Source organism: Schistocerca piceifrons, chromosome 1 (genome assembly GCF_021461385.2).
Source record: "Schistocerca piceifrons isolate TAMUIC-IGC-003096 chromosome 1, iqSchPice1.1, whole genome shotgun sequence".
Lineage (NCBI taxonomy): Eukaryota > Metazoa > Arthropoda > Insecta > Orthoptera > Acrididae > Schistocerca > Schistocerca piceifrons.
In genome coordinates, this window is record NC_060138.1 from 496,515,685 (window position 1) to 496,536,012 (window position 20,328).

The 20,328-nt window shown below is 41.5% G+C and overlaps 1 protein-coding gene across 3 annotated transcripts in view; it reads right to left on the reverse strand.

Annotated features, from left to right (window-relative positions):
* Positions 1-20,328, reverse strand: part of LOC124796043 (zinc finger CCHC-type and RNA-binding motif-containing protein 1-like) — a 94,088-nt gene that overhangs the window by 13,601 nt on the left and 60,159 nt on the right. For all 3 annotated transcript variants that reach the window (XM_047260132.1, XM_047260139.1, XM_047260147.1), the window contains exons 2-3: positions 11,729-11,840; positions 8,485-8,700 (exon numbers count right to left, since the gene is read on the reverse strand). In XM_047260132.1, coding sequence (XP_047116088.1) covers positions 8,485-8,700; positions 11,729-11,840 — 328 coding nt within the window. The remainder of the gene's footprint in view (positions 1-8,484; positions 8,701-11,728; positions 11,841-20,328) is intronic.

The following is a 20,328-nucleotide window of genomic DNA, read 5'->3' on the forward strand; positions in this document are numbered from 1 at the left end:
ATTAGTCCAACCTGGGCCCCACACACTTGAACATGATTCAGGTACAGAGTGTTTTGTATGCGTACCCTATCAATTAATCATAGCTTGGCATTTGCTTTACGTCCAACTGGTGACCATAACCATTCTACATCATATTTTCATAAATATTCCCACAACAGAACTGATTTTATCTGTCTCTCATTAATTTTGTAGTCAAAGGATGACACACTTTTGTGAAGTACATAGCTTTGCATTTCTCTAAATAAGCAGCTACATGCCTCTCTGCAGCGGGCTGTCGTTCTTGTCCAGACGTGACTGGACATTACTGCAATGTTTACAAGCTAGAATAACCTCATACATAGTTGCATTGTCTGCACACCTAAGATTGCAACTAGTAATGCCCACTATTCCATTGATGCATGGCATGAACAGCCAAGGTCTTATTTTACACTCTACTGTGGAATATCACATATTACTTCAGTGCCTGCAAGTGACTCTCCATCCAGGATAACACACTGTGTTCCGTCTCTTCTCTATCCAGGTCATAGAGGTTACATGTGTGAAGGGTGCAAATTGAGTTTCACACGATTGACATTTTTTGAAATGCATTGCTGATTTTGATGGAGAACATTATTTCCTTCCAGATAGGTCATAATGTTTGAACTAGGAACATGCTCTACCTGTCTGCTACAAATAGATGTCAGTGATATATGTAATATGATAGTCCTCTGGATCAGCTTTTCTTCTTAATTTGTAGTCAGGTTTGACCTGTGCTCTTTTCCAATTGCAGAAAATACAACTCTGCTCAAAGGATCTGCAGTAAATTATGATTGGAGTGAAGCCAATTCACTCACAAATTTTGTATAGAAACTGATAGGAATTGAGTTTTGGTGATTGAAGCTGCTCTTCAACACCACTAATACTGATCAATATGTCATTCATCTTAATAGCAATACAACTTCTAAATGATGGCAACACTCCTTTAATTTCCTTTGTGAAGGAGCATCTGAAGACAGACTTCAACATTTCCTTTTTTCCTGTTCTTGTCCAGTCCTCAAGTAGATGGAGTTTTTGTGTTGTTGATGATTGTAACGTATGACCATAATTTCTCAGGATTTTTGTACAGGTCTTGTGAGAATATTTTACTACAGCACTTATTCAAGTCTTCACTCACTGCCCGTACGGTACCTAAGTGTGTTTCAATTAATATCTGTCTATCTATTGATTGATGCTTTCTTTGTACTTATTATGTAGCACACATTGCTTCTTAAGAAGTTTTGTAATACTGGCTGTGCACCAAGGGTGATCTCCACCATCTTTAATTATTCTGCTATGAATGTGTTTTTCTAAAGTTTGGCTAACTAACTGATTATACTTGAGCCACAGTTCCTCTATATATTCACTATGTGAATTAAATGAGTCCAGCTTATATCTAAGACTAAACATTTACATTTCTCTGCTTACCTTTCTAGCCCCTGGTACCTAGATGTCCATTACAGCTACAACTGTACCATGATCACTAATCCTAGTCTCTCTGAGAGCATGCACAAACAATCCAGATATTTTTGTTATCAACAAGTCTCGTATGTTTCTATCATGGATAGGGTGCTAAATAATTTCTTCTAGGTAATGTTTATAGCAGGAAGTCTTCTCTCATTCGCCACTTATGATGTTGTAACTGTCTTAAGTCAACAGATGGGCAATTAAAATATACTTCAACTATTAAAGGGTAGACTGGAATTACACACACTAGGAAACAGAGGTTCCCTCTGAAGTTTTCAGTTAATTATGCAACCGAGCCTAATGACTGACAGAAGAATTCAGCTTCAACTTTAATCCCATTCCTGAATATTATTTGTGCCCAAACAATCTTGCATGCAGCTTCAATATCTACCTCAATTGCTTTAAAATTGCTACCTGCTGCTACAAATGTAATACTTCCAATCATCTGGATGCCTTTTAGTAAACATTTGTGTGTTCCCCAAAGATTGCACAGCTACCATTCTCTTGTTTTAGCCGACTCTCAGTGCTGAATATATGTAGACCCTGCAATTTTCAATCTGTTTCACATTGTAGCACATTTTTGTGAATGTGAATGCTTCTACAATTTATCAATAATCAATATGCTCATCTATCTGGGAAATATCTGAAGCCATAAGTGTATATTTCCAAGCCATCTGCAACAACATTTATATGGGGTGGACGAATAGTCAGTTGTTCTAAAAGACCTTGTATGCATTCCATGCCCTCTGGTGTGTAATGTGCCCATGACTTGTCTAGGGAAACCCAGCAGCTCTCAACACCTCTGCACTATTTTCACAACTTAAGACTGTCACAGAATCCCCCAACCCTGGTTCAGTGCTCAAAACACAGTTCCGTGATCATATCTGGAAACAGTGTGAACTTCACTGAGTCACCATAAGCAAGACTGGTTTTTTCAAGTTCTACAACAAATTTTGGAAGGAACAGAGTATGATCTCAGAACCAAGCTGTCAGGCAATATTTGTTCTGATTTGGGCAATCATCTGCATCAGTAGCATTATGCCCCCTTAAGTGTTGTTGGCATAGTTTCTTTATTGTGTTGAACAATGAATACACTGCAGCCAGTGGGCAAGGAATGCTGTTCAATACGGCCTCTGTGGACATAGGCGAAGCCAACATTACCATCAGCCACCGAGCCATTGGGGTAAACAACTTCAGAGCTGCGGAACATCTCAAGAATCAAGAGGAAGTGACAGCGGAAAGCGGCGGGGTTAACTGAGTCCTTAGGGCCATATAAAAGGTCCACACGAAGGTTCGGCCAAGCTGTACACCATGGAGGTGTATGTGAATGGACCTCAGGTAGAGGTGGCAAAGGGAAGGACTCCAGTTCAGAGACAAGAGATCGTACGCAAATTGCAATTGTGAGCCCTGACATGGGCCGCCGATGTGGGAGATGAACTGTCACAAGTGGGAAAAGGAGATGGTAATTCGGATCCGCAGGAAAACTATGAATGTGTGCACCATAACTGGCAAGCAGTTGTGCACATCAGATCCACAATGGAGGGTCTCCGGCCTCTACCAGGACACTGGTCACCGAACTCATTCTAAAAGTTCCTGTTGCTAGTTGAACGCCACAGTGGTGCAGTGGGTCGAGTAAACGCAATGCTGAGGGTGCCGCTGAGCCGTAAACCAGACTCCCATAGTCAAGGCTGGATTGAACAAGGGCTCTGTAGAGCTGCAGCAGCATAGAGTGATCTGCACCCCAGTTGGTGTTGCTCAGGCAGTGGAGAGCATTGAGGTGCTGCCAGCACTCCCGCTTAAGCTGACAAAGGTGAGGTAGCCAAGTCAATTTGTTGTTGAAAACCAGTCCTAAAAATCGATACATCTCCACTACAGTGAGTGGATCATCATTAACATAAAGTTCAGGTTCTGGATGAATGGTTCAACGCCGACAGAAGTGCATGACACACGACTTCGGGGCTGAAAACTGGAAGCCGTGGGCTACAGCCCATGACTGCGCCTTGTGAGTGGCTCCTTGTAGGTGCCGCTCACCAACACCAGTACTGGAGGAGCATACAGATAAGGGGAGGATGAAGGCCCTACAGCTGCTGCAAGGCCATTAATGGCCACTAAAAATAGAGATACACTCAATACGGAGCCCTAAGGAATGCCATTCTCCTGAATACAGGGGAACTATGGGAGGCACCAACTTGGACACAGAAAGTAAGGAGCAACAGGAAGTTTTGGATACCAATAGGGAGTGGGCCCCAGAGACCCCACTCATACAATGTGGCAAGGATATAACGTCACCAGGTCAATTCGTATGCATTACGTACGTCAAAAAAGACGGCAACCAGGTGTTGGTGTCTGGAAAAGACTGTTTGGAGGGCAGACAAGATTACCAATAGTAGAGCGACCCTGGTGGAAGCTGCCTGACATGGAGCCAGTAGGCCACATGACTCCAGGACCCATCCCAACCGCCGATGCACCATACATTCCAGCAGCTTACAGAGAATGCTGGTGAGGCTGATGGACTGATAGCTATCCACATCAAGCTGATTTTTACCAGGTTTTAGCATCGGAATGATGGTGCTCTCCCGCCACTGTGATGGAAAGACATCATCTCACCAGATCCAGTTGAAGATTAGGAGGAGATATCGCTTGTAGTCAGACGAGAGATGTTTAATCCTCTGACTGTGGATCAGCTCCAGCCCAGGAGCTGTGTCGGGGCAATGTGCAAGGGTGCTGAGGAGTTCCCACTCTGTAAATGGGGCATTATAAGGTGCATTGTGGCATGTAGTGAAGAAGAGGACTTTCCTTTCCATCCGCTGTTTGAGGATGTGAAAGGCTGGGGGCTAGTTCTCCGACACAGGGGACACCTGTTGGGGTCTGGTATCCAAAAAGATGTCTGATCTTCAAAAATGGTCCAAATGGCTCTGAGCACTATGGGACTAAACTTCTGAGGTCATCAGTCCCCTAGAACTTAGAACTACTTAAACCTAACTAACCTAAGGACATCACACACATCCATGCCGGAGGCAGGATTCGAACCAGCGACCGTAGCAGTCGCACGGTTCCAAACTATAGTGCCTAGATCTAGGTCCTCAGTGGACACCATAATCTTCACCTCATCCTTGAACACAGAGCTTATAGGTAGCTGTGGTGTGGGTGCCACGGCAATTCCATTGGTCTTGGGGGTCTTCTTTCTGGATTTCTCTCGCTGATCCTTGTGTTGTTTCTCTGGCTAGGAGGGCTTCACTAATTCAGTCTCTAGAATTGAGGATGATCATAAAGCCCTACGCCCAGCTGCTTTTGGGTACTTCAGCCACTGGTGGGAGTCATCTTTCCTACTAGCAGAAACCCGAGAGACCCCTCCCTAGCAAGAAGAGGTGAAGAAGACTTACGCTTCTCCGGCTGAGAAGTGGGGATTGGTGTTCCTGATGGTTGGGGGAACAGTGCTCCCGAGGTAGGTGGTGTGGGAACAACAGGGAGGGAAGTGCCCCCCCCCCCCCAACCATCAAGGGGGCAGGTGTAGTCTTCCCGCTCTGAGAGCCGAGTGGAACTTACGGAACTGATGGGGCTACAACTGTTCTCATAGCAACGACATAAGAGGAGGTCATAGCCATAGGATATTAGACGATCATATTTCCTTGGCTCAAATGGCTCTGAGCACTATGCGACTTAACTTCTGAGGTCATCAGTCGCCTAGAACTTAGAACTAATTAAACCTAACTAACCTAAGGACATCACACACATCCATGCCCGAGGCAGGATTCGAACCAGCGACCGTAGCGGTTGCTCGGTTCCAGACTGAAGCGCCTAGAACCGCACGGCCACTCCGGCCGGCGATCATATTTCCTCTTGGTCTCTGCGTAGATCAGTTGGTCCAGTGTCTTGTATTCCATGATTTTCCCTTCTCGCTGTAAAATCCTGCATTCTGGTGAGCAAGGGGAATGATGTTCTGCAGCTGACACAGATGGGATGGGAAGACATATGGCCGAACTTCCAGCACTTAAAGCATCGCAATGGGGGAGGGATATATGGCTTGACATCACAGCGGTAGACCATCACCATGACCATCTCGCGTAATGTGTCACCCTCGAAGGCCAAGATGAAGGCACAGGTCGCAACTTGATTATCCCTCGGACCCCGATGGACGTGCTGGACGAAATGAACTCCGCATCGCTTTAAGTTGGCAAACAGCTTGTCATCAGACTACAAAAGAAGGTCCCTGTGGAATATAATACTATGGACTGTATTTAAGCTCTTATGAGGCATGATGCTAACGGAAACATCCCCCTGTTTGTCACAAGCAAGTAATGCCCGTGACTGGGCAGAGGATGCCATTTCTATCAAGACTGACCCTGACCACATTTTGGACAAGCCCTCCACCTCCCCAAATTTGTCCTCTAAATGCTCTACAAAAGACTGAGGCTTCATCAAGACAAAGAAGTCACCATCAGCTCTAGTACATACACAGTACCAGGGCGAATAAGGTTCGCTGCCATTCTGAGCCTGGCATTCCTCCCATGGTGTGGCCAAGGAGGGGAACTATTTAGCATCATACATCCTTGCATTGTACTGAGACTTGGAACACTTAGAGACTGCTGGCATTTGATCACCAGCAAGTGATGACTTGGTACACTTCATCGTGCATCGTCTGCCCTGATGCCACCCACTCCGACCAGGGGCCCTCGCCACAGGCGCAACCCAACCACAGCAAAGGCCACCTGGGAGTCCAGATGCCCCAGGGTAATGGGTATCTACTCCTTGGCATATGTGGGGAATTAATGGCGCAGACATCAGCAGAGCAATTCGTGTGTAGTCAGGGGGCTACAACCAACAGGGTACATGGCGGCCCCACCGCAACGGACTGGCTACCGTGCTGGATATGAGGTGCAAAGAATTCCATGGTCATCGCCGGTGCAGAAAATGACACTGCATGGTGGGTGGAGGAAAATGCACTCAGAAAGGTGTCCTCGCTCAAAAGATGGAGGATGAGCAGGACTGCAATGCCACAATGAGAAAGTGGGCTAAAGATCTCAATTGGTTTGCTCTTCAGGAAAATCTTGAAAAATGGAGGTCAAAACCTACAGGGGACCATTACATAAAGGCCGAAAGGTGTGAGACTCCTTTTAGTTGCCTCTTACGACAGGCAGGAATACCTCGGGCCTATTCTAACCCCCAGACCCGCAGGGGGCATTTATTTAGTTCTCCTCCACAGTTGCATACAATCTTTAATTGCAACTAGATTCAAATGTTTGTGTTCATTTTTAAACCATTTCTTGTATCTCTAATAATTGACTGTAACGTAATTCCAGTGGAACACTCGAAAGATTTGTTCATACACCAGCTTTTTTTCCCCTAGAGTACGAGCAAGTCTTTTGAATGTTCCATTGGAATTATGTTACTGTTACAAAAATAAAATAAAAATATTACCTTAATGATTAAATACATAGCTGCCCATTAAAATTGCAACAAAACAGTGATGCCATGCAATGAACATCAAACTGATACAAAGTGAACTTCATGCTTAGAAATGAAAATGATTAGAATTGCAGTGCAACATGCCAGAGTATGTAGGAGTAATGCCACCTACATTTTGTATCTAAGAAAAGAATACACTATGGGTTTCTCCTTCAAAAATAACATTGTAAGAATTGGTAATTTGTGAGAAGATAGTGTTATGCCTCCCTTGTGTGAGGAGAAACATCTACTCAGTATATGTTGAGATTTAACAATGGCAAGATTACGGTCTTTCCAGATTGTGATTTGTCATATTAAGATATTGTTAATCTATTATATTCGGAATCCCACATCTGTCATGCAAATATGGAATTGATAGATGCAGGAGGGCTATACTCAAAACCCTGTAGTATTTCAGAAATCCTGTTCGACTAGTGGCTGAAAGAACAAACGTATTGTTCCCTCTGTCGTGTAGGATAGAACAGCTGTCTCATGGATCTCGAGACAATAAGTGGACTTGTTTGCAGTAAGGCAAATATCCACATGAAAAGTACAACAACTCTGGAGCACCATAGACCGTCAGCACGAATAGTGATCATTATTTCAGTTAGCCTCAACAAGGCAGCAGACAAGGGCACAGCGGCGTGGTGCACCCAATGATAACACTGGACACTGCAGTGGCATGACATCATCTCTACAGATAAGTCCCAGTTGTGTGTACATTATCACAATGGAAGTGGAGAGCAAACATTGCCTGACTGGATTTATCGTCATTATCATAAGCGCCCAGTCGCATACTAATGCCAGTGGCTACACCCTATCTTTGTGGTCTCCATGATGCTATCTTCTGACAAGATATCACAAGACACATGCTGCTCGCGCTGCTCTGACTTACCTTGCTACTCGAGGTTTTTGTTTGACTGTTGCCCTCTCTGGCATATTCCCTAGATCTCTAACCCAGAGAAAACATCTAATCGAGGGTTGCTGAGAGACCAGCACACCTTTCGCACCAGCCACTATGATGAACTTCAGCATACAGCTGCAGCAGCACAGAATGATTTACTTGTATCTCGATACTTGGTGAGGTTAGAGCCTTTGCTGCTGGCAGACATCACAATTCTGTGTACTAAATTTTGCCTCCATATTACCTACAAATTTAATCTAGTGATCTACCTACCAACTGTACTATATATGGCTTCCTACAATACTATATATGGACAACAAGTAAAATTTTGTGGCTTGCTATCTTCACTGATGCAGTTTTCAGTGGCCAGCAGATTATTAAAAGTATGTTACTCTGATAGCCTCTATTAAAGCTGACTATGAAAATGAATGCATAATTTTTCCTGTTAATGTAGACTGAGATTACAAAATCCATATAAATAAATGACAGCAGATAACATATAGGGAAGAGAGAGGAGAGAATAAAGCAGAAATGAAATAGACAAGAACTGCTGGACTCTACTCCAATTTGAATCTGGAGCATTAAAAAAAATTATGAACAGTATTAAAGTAAGCACAAGTAGTATTTTGAAGGTCTTAAGCAAGTATAGATACTTCATCGTTGCTCTGCTGTAACTTCTTTGGCAGCTTCTTTTTCTTTGGAGGTGGCTCCCTTTCACCCAGTGTATTGTGTGGGCACTTATAGCTTAAGTGCCCCTCTTCACCACATTCATAACATCGTGATTTATCAGGGTAATTGCGTCGTCTGATAAATTCAGCACTACGACCATTGTCAGTTGCTAAACTACTCTTCAGTGTACGACCAAACATCTGGAACATCACATTTTTACGGGAAGATTATGCTACTATTGTCAAACTACACAGAAAATACTGCACAGAAGATTATGCTACTATTGTCAAACTACACAGAAAATACTGCACAATCTATACATGGCTTGAATAGTGAGTCACAGATTATCAATAATAAGCATGTCACTTTGCAAATACAATTGCAATGAGCATAATAGGTCTCAGAATTGTGTAGCAGTAAACTATCCCAAGACTAAAAAAGAGAGGCATCTACAATAATGGCAATGGGTATCACCTAGAAATTGGTCATATTAAATTGCTAATGTCTGCCTGCAGTAAAGCTATGGCATACATTCTGGACTCATACACTCATGGATACCATTAGCATTACTGAAAAAAAAGAGGTAGAAAAAAAAACAGTCGAAAATATTTGGACATTTTATTTGTTACTTTAAAAAAACACATCAAATTATACCTTACCACTAGCAATTCTAAAAATATTTTCCGATCCCCATAATTTTTCCATTCTCTATAATGTTTATTGTCCGCCGCTCGTGGTCTCGCGGTAGTGTTTTCACTTCCCAAGCACAGGGTACCTGCTCCGAGATGACTGGGTGTTGTGTCATCTTCACCATCATCGTCCATCCACATTCCAGTCAGAGGAAGGCAAACCACCTCCATTAGGACTTTGCCTAGTACAGTGGTGCGGGTCTCCCACATCATTCTCCTACACTCTGTCAAGAAACATGGGACTTCATTTCAATTTCCATAATGTATACTCTTTGCCCTCTAACAACATTTTCATCTCCCATGCCTAAATCCAGAGCTCAATGTAGTTGCTAGAAGATGACTACTACCAAGTGCCTCTAACAAAAACGGGAATCTTGACAACTATGCTTCATGCATCACCTGAAGGCCTCAGGAACAATTTTATCATGTTGAAATGTCAAACAGTTCATGGGACTGTTATAATATTAAATACGCTCTTACTTAGAATTAGTCATTTCCATGTATAACTACCCATATTTCATGTTTTGTAGGTGATGTTTCAACACTGCTGGATACCAATACAGGAAATAAAAAAAAGTAAATTCCCTGACATTTCAATTAATCCTCTCCTGATTTCTATACAAACGTAAACATTTTGATTCTTTTATTGTTGCCTCCACTTAAAATATTCTGTTCTGGTGTCATTTTGCACACAGTTTTAGAAATGCTGCTATTTCTCCTCCAGATTCATCTTACATGAAATGATCTGCAGTGGACAGTTAGTTAGTTTCATGTTCCACGGATCATTTGTATGATAATTCTTAATGTTGTGGAATGGGTCGTTCTATATTCGCATCACAAACTATTTTGTAAGTATGCCTACATGCTGATCATTTACAAGTGTTATTTTGAATTTCTACTCACAATCTTTTACACATTACATTAATGGTAAGTCTTGTGCGGACTGTAAGGAGTTGTCATGAAGAAAAGTTTTCATTTTATTTTCAAATTTTACTTTGCTGTCTGTCAGGCATTTTATATCACTGGGTAGCTGATCAAACATTTTGATTGCAGTATTGTGCAACCCTTTTTGTGCTAAAGCCAACCTTAATGGGTTCCCCATGTAGCTAAGGTGAATGATGGGATGGTGACTTTGATTAGGCCATTACCAACTTCCCACCCTATCCTCATCAAATCCTACCGTATTTTGTTATCGTTTTATTATCTGACATGTCTGATACTATTTATTTGTTTGTTTATTTATTATACTGAATGGTCTGTGAATCAATAAATAAATAAAATGAAATGAATGTCATTTTTCTTCTAGTATTGTAATTAATGCACATCATTGTTACTTTTGAATTGCAGCGGATTATTTACAACAAACTTAATGAGGGAATAAATATACAGTGAAGAGTAGTCAAAATGCCTAACTCATTAAACAGATGTCAACAAAATGATCATGGATGAGCACTACATATTACTCTTACAGCATGCTTTTGAGCAATGAAGACTTTCTTTCTTAAAAATGAGTTATCCCAGAAAATTATTCCATATGACATTATCAAATGGAAATGAACATAATATGTCAACTTACTGATTTCTGTCTCTCCCCAAGACTTACAATGATTTTCTAAGTGCAAATGTGGCTGAAGAGGATCTGCTGGCTGAGTGCATATGCCAGACATGGCATGTTGTGTCTTTCAGAAGGATATTACGTTTCGGGCAAGAAGTTGAGAGCAGGAGTGACATAAAGACAGGCAAGGCTATATCTAGATTGGGTAGGTGGCAAAGTATCATCTTGACAGTATTACAAAGCATTTTGTGGTGACTGTTTTCCATTAAAGTGTACAATGGAAATTATGTGAATCCATGGAGGAACATCATAATTTTTCCAACCAAAAAGGCATTAACAGAGTGAGCATTTGAGTCGGGGACTGGGGGTTGTGGGTGTAGTAAGGTATTAGCAAAACAGTGGCACATGATAATGGAGATCTGTTTATGGACATGTGTGGGTGGAACTGCCTATTTATGAAAGCATTATCAAGACCATCAACATAATGAAAGATGGCGTACTTGGCACTACAGATATAGAATCCATGGAATGCAAGGCTACAGGGTAATTACTTCTGCAGGAGTGGCAGCCATCAAGCAAGTACTGTTGGAGGTATTATTGCCTGGTCGGCTTAATACGGACAGAGTCCCTCACGAAAAACCAGAGCGGTGGAAGTCAATGTGCATGGGATGCCTTCCTTCTCAGAAGAGGACTATGCAAAATGAGCTTGGGAGACGAGACAGTGATTCTGAAAGAACGTGGCCTTGAGTCCCTGTCTTTTTAATTCCAGTTGTCTGCTGTTACTTCATAAGTAGTTTTTTCTCCTATTGTATTTAACCACAGTTCCACTTCAAAGACACTGTTTGTAGCTTCATTTGCCCTAAAAAACTTTTCAAATCAATTGATCTGTTTACTAATTTTTTGCAAAAAGTACTTAATTTGAAATAATGCCGTACTAATATTTGAAATGTTATAAAAATTATAAGCAATTCATGTGTGACTAACCTCCTTCCCATTAATAGATTTGGCACAAGACAATGCATCTTCTTTCTTTAAAAATAACACAAAAGCAACACCTTTACTTCTTCTGGTGTTTCGATCCTTTAACACAGTCACCCTGCAACAAAATTCATATTTTTCCATTATTTCTGACACTACAGCAAATTAATGGACTGTCATAATACACTAGAATTACAGTAATCTCCCATTTGAGCAACAGATGCAAAATTTTACTTTAATCTCACATATACGCACACACTTTCCAATGAAACATACGAAAAGACAACCCCTCATTCAGGTTAGGTTAGTGAAATAATAAGATGTACAAGTATATCAATGTATGGGGTTTTATTTTAACAGCCTAACAATGATGTTATGATAAAAGTATGGCTTTGTAAATTTTACTGCTAAAGCAAACTTCAGACTGTTCATATGTGGTATATTCTGTTCACATGTTATTCAAGTACATCCAGTAAATTAAGTTGGAAAAGTGGAAGTATATAGTGAAGTGATGATTATTACATAATACTATATATTTCTCAAATAATAAATAGAATTTTTTACTCTCCATTTTTTCTTTTGCTTGTGAGACACAATTTCTTCAAAGCCATTACTTCCTTAGTAATAGAATATTACATCCATGGTTATCAGTGTAGCAGTTCTGTTATTACTTTGTTCTTAAATGTTATAGGACAGTTCTTGTAGACTATAAATATACTTCCAGATTAAATAGGATCACTCAATGAAAAGCAGCAGCATTGAGTTGTTAATAGGCACACACACGAAAGAAAGAAAACTTGCTAGCTTCCAGAATTATCCTTTGCCAATCTAAGGTAAAACACACACACACACACACACACACACACACACACACACACACACACACACACACACAAAAACCTATGTACCTACATTGGGTACCAGCTAGACCAATAGTTCCATTTGCGGCAGGTGAACTGGCCATGGTATCAGATGAGGTGGGTTGAGAGAGAGGTCATCAGAGACAGGGAGAAGGACTGGGGTTGGGAGGTTAGCAGCGGCTCAGAAGGAGGCAGCTGGTTTGCTGGCTAGGAATGCAGGAGAGCGGGGTGACAGGTGTATGGGCTGGCACAACTGTAGCAACCGGTGGTAAGCAGCAAACACTGAAGGCAATGTGGGGACATGAATTGGGAAGAGGTGAAGAAATGGAGGAAAGGAAAATTGTTGCGAAACTGCGGCCAGGAAGATTCCAGGAGAGGAGAATATATTGTAAGGATAATTCTCTCTGTGTAGCTTAGAGAAGCTGATGTTGGAGGGAAGCATCCAAATGGCTCGGGTTGCAAAGCAGCCATTGAAACTGAGCATGTTGTGCTCAGCTGCATGTTGTGTCATTTGTTCCATGACAACAGTTTGGTGGTGGCCATCCATCCTGGTGGACAGCTGGTTGGTGGTCATACCAACATAAAAGTCTGTGTAGTGTTTGCAGCAAAGTTGATATATGACATGGCTACTTTCACAGAAGGTCCAGCTTCTGTTGTGGTAGGATAAGCCTGTGACAGAAGTGGAGTAGGATGTGCTGGGTAGGTAGATGTAATAGATCTTGAACTTGTCTGTCACAGGGATCTGATCCCTACGGCAAGAGGTTGGGAGTAAGGAGTGGCATAGGGAAGGATCAGGATGTTGTGTTGCTCGGGCAGGTGACACAACACCACTTAAGGAGCGTTGGGAAGGATCTTGGGTATGATGTCCCTCATTTCAGAGCAGGATTAGACATAATCAAGGCCCTAGCAAAAGATACTGTTTAGTTTTTTCAATCCAGGGTGATACTGGGTGATGAGGAGGCACTCCTTTGTAGCTGACTCTTGGGGATAGTGGGAGAATTGAAGGTGTCTCAGGATATGGCAGGGGAAATTTATTTGTGGACTACAGTAGATTTGAGGGGTACTGCCTGCCTGTGAAGGCCTTCAACATACTGGGCAAGAGAGTTCTTATCACATAAGATCTGTTGTCCACAGTTGGCTAGGCTGGGTAAAACAAACAAACAAACAAACAAACAAACAAACAAACACACACACACACAGGTGGCTACACTGTATGAGAGGGATTTTTTGGTGTGGACTACAAAACCACCCTATTAGTCTCACTACAACTTTTTCCATTCTTTCCACTCCACCTACCTCATGCTATATTATCAAATTCTTCTTATAACCACTTGCCCATTACCTGCATCATTTTCCATTTCCTAAAAACATTCCTACTGCAATGGACCCCTATTCCACCTTTCTGCACCAGTTCAGAAAAGTATCCCTTTTCCTGGCTAAAACCCAGTCCCACATCCTGTTACTTACATGGTGTCTGAACCATGGAATGCCCCCAATGGCCTAAGCATAAAAATTCCCTTCTCTGGATGCCACTCCTCCTTTCACACGACCTTCACCTTTTCACATTCTGCCAGTCCCTATCTCTCATGGACCTGGTACTGCAAAAACACCTCTCCATGGCACAGACATCCCAGAACAACCTCTATTCCCCCTGCAAGAGACTCTCACTATGCAATCCTCACTGCATACACTAAATCTCTGCAATAGAAACCCTTGAGTTCCAACACCTGGAGGAGCATTCCATCCCCATGAACTGTCCAACCTGTTGACATCCTACTCCCACCTTGGGGCATCACTACCTATCAACATCCATTCTTCTCACAGTAAAACCTCTCATAGCATGTAGACTCTACCTAGATAACCTCTTCAACTTACCGCATCCTTCAAAAGTCCCTCCTAACACCTCACAAAACCCAGAATCCAAAATACTGTTGTTAACCTCTCCACAATAACTCTCAGTCCCACAAAAGTTTCAGTCCAACCAAAGGCCTAACCTTCAGCCATACCCCCAAAATTTAACCCTATTGGACTAGTTAAAGACCTCTTTCTTTCTCCAGATCCCTACAGTTGAAACACTTATTTGCCGGCAATCCCTCCAACCAAAGCCAACCTAATCTAAACACTGAACCTTGCCTCTTCCAGTTCATACCACAATCCAACAATGACGCTTCTATCCTCCGAGCTTACCAAACCCTAGTCTGCTTCCAGAAATTCCTCACCTCCAACTTGGGCTCACCATCCTTAGCCATGAACCTTCCTAAGAACACTAATCTTTTGGCAGAAAAAAATAGCCATACACAACCTGAAAACAGATCCAGCCCTAATCAACCTCCCTGTAGACGAAGGTTCCATCACTGTCGTGATGATTCGCAGTGACTACCTGACGGAAGACCTCTGCCAACTGTCTGAATTGTCCACCTTCTAACTTTGCGACAGTGCTCCCATCCCAGAAGTCCAACATAACCTCCAATCCCTAGTGAAATCCATAGGCACTTCACAAAACATCTCACCTGAGCCCATCTCCCTCCTCACTGCAATAACACACCGCACACCCATCCACCTTCTACCTGCTCCTCAAAATCCACAAACCCAATGATCTTGGACACGCTATTGTGCTCCCACTGAAAGAATTTCTGCTCTTGTTAACCAACATCTCCAACCAGCTGCCTGAAACCTAGCCTCCTACATCAAAGATACCAGCCACTTCCTTAACTGACTTTCCACTACTCCCACCTCCTCATCTCCTGGATCCCTATTCGCCACTGTTGATACCACCTCCCCATACACCCACATCCTATATGCTCATGTACTTGCCACTATCAGACACTACCACTCCCAATGTCCTTCATACTCTAAACCCACCACCTCATTCCTTATACACTTTACTACTATATCTTGACCCACAACTACTTTTCCTTTGAAGATAAGGTGGCAGCATAGCCATGGGCTCCAGCATGGAACCCTCCTATTCCAAACTGTTTATGGCCCACCTAGGGATAACCTTCCTAGTCTCCCACAACTCCCAACACACAGTCTGCTTTTAGGTTCATTGATATTTTCATGAGCTGGACCCAGGGCCAAGACACCTTAGCTACATTCCTTCACAATCTCAACACCTTTTCTCCCATTCACTTCAACTGGTCCTCCTGTACCCAATATGCCACTATCTTGGGCATTGACCCCCACCATTCTGATGGCTCCATCTACACCTCTGTCCATATTAAACACACTAACCACCAATAGCACCTGCATTTCGACAGCTGCCTTCCCTTCTACGCAAAAAACCCTCTCCCATACATTTAAAACTAAGAAAATGTGGTTTGCACAGTAGGTATTACTCTCAGCATTACAGATGTGATGTAAACTTCCTTGTTACTTCTCATTTACACCTCAGTACTGACAGCCTTAATTTTCTGTTGCAATATACTCTTTACACATTCCACACAATAACAGAAAACTGTAAGAAAAATGAAACATTATATAAGTTTAAAAATACAAGAGATGTGACATGTTAATTGAGTGTGGTACGTGTAAATAAACCTCATGATATAAATAAAGGGAAGGAAATAAAGAAAACAAACCATGATCTTTCCAAAGTAAGTACTCCTGCATTTGACCAAAATTATTTAGAATGTGTACAAAAACAAATAGAATGGAAATTTGAACTAAATTCTTCCCCAATTCATTTCAAAATAACAACAAAACCAACTCATGACATAAGGAACAGCAAACCTTGGTACCACAAAACCTATGCAACACTTACTGTTGTAATTTGCATACTGAAGACTAGTTTTACACAACTCTCTACACTATTTATCCTGTACCAGTTCCCTCAGTTTTGCACAACTACAGCCATTTGACCCTGCTTACTGTAATCATGCCTTTGTCTCCCTCCATAATTTTTAATTTTTACTTCTCACATTACACTTCCCCTCTCACACACATGCCCTTACAATGTTAACTATTATTACCTGATGCCTCAGAATGTGTACTGTCAACTTCTTCTCCTTTTAATCAAGTTAAGTGCCAAAGCTCCTCGTGAACCATGGACCTTGCCGTTGGTGAAGAGGCTTGTGTGTCTCAGCGATACAGATAGCCGTATCATAGATGCAACCACAACGGAGGGTTATCTATTGAGAGGTCAGACAAATGTGTAGTTCCTGAAGAGGGTCAGCACCCTTTTCAGTTGTTGCAGGGGAAACAGTCTGGATGAAGGAACTGATCTGGCCTTGTACATAAACCAAAACAGCCTTGCTGTGCTGGTACTATGAGTGGCTGCAAGCAAGGGGAAACTACAGCCATAATTTTTCCCGAGGGCTCGCAGCTTTACTGTATGGTTGAATGATGATGGTGTCCTCTTGGGTAAAATATTCTGGAGGTAAAATACTCCCCCAATTCAGATTTCTGGGGGGGGGGGGGCGCTACTCAGGAGGACATTGTTATTAGGAGAAAGAAAACTGGCATTCTCTGGATTGGAGCATGGAATGTCAGATCTCTTAATCGGGTAGGCAGGTTAGAAAATCAAAAAAGTGATATGGATAGGTTAAAGTTATATATAGTGGGAATTAGTGAAGTTCGGTGGCAGGAGGAACAAGACTTCTTGTCACGTAAATACAGGGTTATAAATACAAAATCAAATAGGGGTAATGCAGAAGTAGGTTTTAAAAAAAATTAGGAGCACAGATAAGCTACTATGAACAGCATAGTGAACGCATTATTGTAGCCAAGATAGACACAAAGCCCATGCCTTCCACAGTAGTACAAGTTTATATGCCAACTAGCTCTGCAGATGACGAAGAAATTGATGAAATGTATGATGAGACAAAAGAAATTATTCAGATAGTGAAGGGAGATGAAAATTTAATTGTTATGGGGGACTGGAATTCGATAGTAAGAAAAGGAAAAATAGGAAAAGTAGTAGGGGAATATGGATCAGGGTAAGGAATGAAAGACAAAGCTGCTTGGTAGAATTTTGCACAGAGGATAACTTAATCATAACTAACACTTGGTTCAAGAATCATGAAAGAAGGTTGTATACATGGAAGAGGTCTGGAGGCACTGGACAGTTTCAGATAGATTATATAATGGTAAGACAGAGATTTAGGAACCAGGTTTTAAATTGTAAGACATTTCCAGGGACAGATGTGGACTCTGACCATGATCTGTTGTTTATGAACTGTAGATTAAAACTGTACAATATGCCAAAAGGAAGGCATTTAAGGAGATTGGACCTGGATAAACTAAAAGAACCAGAGGTTGTAGATAGTTTAAGAGAGAGCATTAGGGAATGACTAACAAGGACGGGAAAGAAATACAGTAGAAGAAGAATGGGTAGTTTTGAGAGATGAACTACTGAAGGCAACAGAGGATCACGCAGGTAAAAAGATGAGGGCTCGTAGAAATCATTGGGTAACAGGAGAGATATTGAATTTAATTGATGAAAGGAGAAAATATATGACTGCAGTGAATGAAGCAGGCAAAAAGGAATACAAATGTCTCAAAAATGAAATCAATAGGAAATGCAAAATCTCTAAGCAGGGATGGCTAGAGGGCAAATGTAAGTATGTAGAGGAATATATCACAAGGTGCAGGATAGATACTGCTTATGGGAAAATTAAAGAGACCTTTGGATAAAAGAAAACCACTTGTATGAATATCAAGAGCTCAGATGGAAAGCCAGTTCTAAGCAAAGAAGGGAAAGCAGAAAGGTGGGAGGAGTATATAGAGGGTCTATACAAGGGCAATATTATGGAAATAGAAGAGGACGTAGATGGAGATGAAATGGGAGATATGACACTGCATGAATGCATAAAGAATTTGATAGATTACTGAAAGACCTCAGTCGAAACAAGGCTCCAGGGGTAGACAACATTCCATTAGAACTACTGATAGCCTTGGGAGAGCCAGCCCTGACAAAACTCTACCATCTGCTGAGCAAGATATATGAGACAGGTGAAATACCCCCAGACTTCAAGAAGAACATAATACTTCCAATCCCAAAGAAAGCAGGTGTTGACAGGTGTGAAAATTACCAAACTATCAGTTTAATAAGCCTTGGCTGTAAAGTACTAATGGAAAAACTGGTAGAAACTGACTTCGGGGAAGATCAGTTTGGATTCCGTAGAAATGTTGGAACACGTGAGACAATACTGACCCTACGACTTATCTTAGAAGATAGATTAAGAAAAGGCAAACTTATGTTTCTAGCATTTGTAGATGTAGAGAAAGCTTTTGACAATGTTGACTGGAATACTCTCCTTCAAATTCTGAAGGTGGCATGTGCCAAATACAGGGAGCAAAAGGCTATTTACAATTTGTACAGAAACCAGATGGCAGTTATAAGAGTCGAGGGCCATGAAAGGGAAGCAGTGGTTGAGAAGGTAGTGAGAGAGGGTTGTAGCCTATCCTTGATATTATTCAATCTGTATATTGAGCAAGCAGTAAAGGAAACAAAAGAAAGATTTGGAGTAGGAATTAAAATCCACGAAGAAGAAATAAAAACTTTGAGGCTTGCCAATGACATTGTAATTCTGTCAGAGATGGCAAAGGAACTGGGAGAGCAGTTGAATGGAATAGACTGTGTCTTGAAAGGAGGATATAAGACAAAATGTTTCTACATTTCCCTGAAACACAAACTGATCTCCTTGGTCAGCTCCTACAAGTCATTCCATTCGTCTGTGGATAGTTTGTGTTAGTATTTTGCAATCTTGACTTATTAAACTGATGGTTTGGTAATATCCACACCTATCAGCACCTGCCTTATTTGATACTGGAATTATTACATTATTCTCGAAGTCTGAGTGTATTTCACCGATGTCATATAAATCCTGCATACCATGGAGAACTGTTTTTCACAGATTATATAATTTCTGATAGAAATTCCAATTTGCTCAGCTGTTCCTCTGCTGCCTTCACTATCCATCTTTCAAAGCTCTTCTACAATATTAGTTTTGCCTATTTCAGTCAGTCACTGCCTAATGCTCCCTTTGAAACCTCTCCACTTATTGCGCATTCTCTACCTTTTTGCATCTTCAGTCTGCATTTTATAACTAAGGAAGGTAATAGTCTGGTTCTACATCTGCTCCTGGAAATGTTTTACAGTTTAGAACCTTGTTTCTAAATTTTTATCTTATGTACTCTATCAGAAATCTTGTGGTACCTCCAGGTCTCTTCTACACTTTCAACCTTATTTCCTTATTCTTAGCCCATACATTTGAACTAATAAAATGTGCAAAATACTACCAGGCAACTTCTCCTTTCATTTATTCCTAGTCCCCCATCACAATGAAATTTTCTCTCCCTTAATGTGCTGAATAATTTCTTTTCTCTCATCATATATACAAAGAGGAAAAAATAAATCACAACGCCAAGAAGGAGTTGTACGACATAAACATAAGTTGGTAGGCATGATCCTACATCTGAGAGATAAGGTCTATTCAAATTTCACTCCAGTCACGTAAGGGTGGCAATAGCAGCACCACTATGAGGATCCAAATCAAGTATGCTTTAAATACATGCTGTAACGGTCATGAGCATTAGTTACCTTTGAGGTTGGACGTGTTGAGATGATATTAGTCAAGAATGCCTTTGAGGTAACAAAGATGCCACTGTCAACACCTCATTGAGTCTGAACAAGGTCATGTATGGCTACAAGAAGCTGGCTGCTTCTTCTATGATATTGCAGAAACAGTTAGCAGGAATGTAGCCACTGTACCTGATTGCTAGTAGCAACAGTCACAACAATGT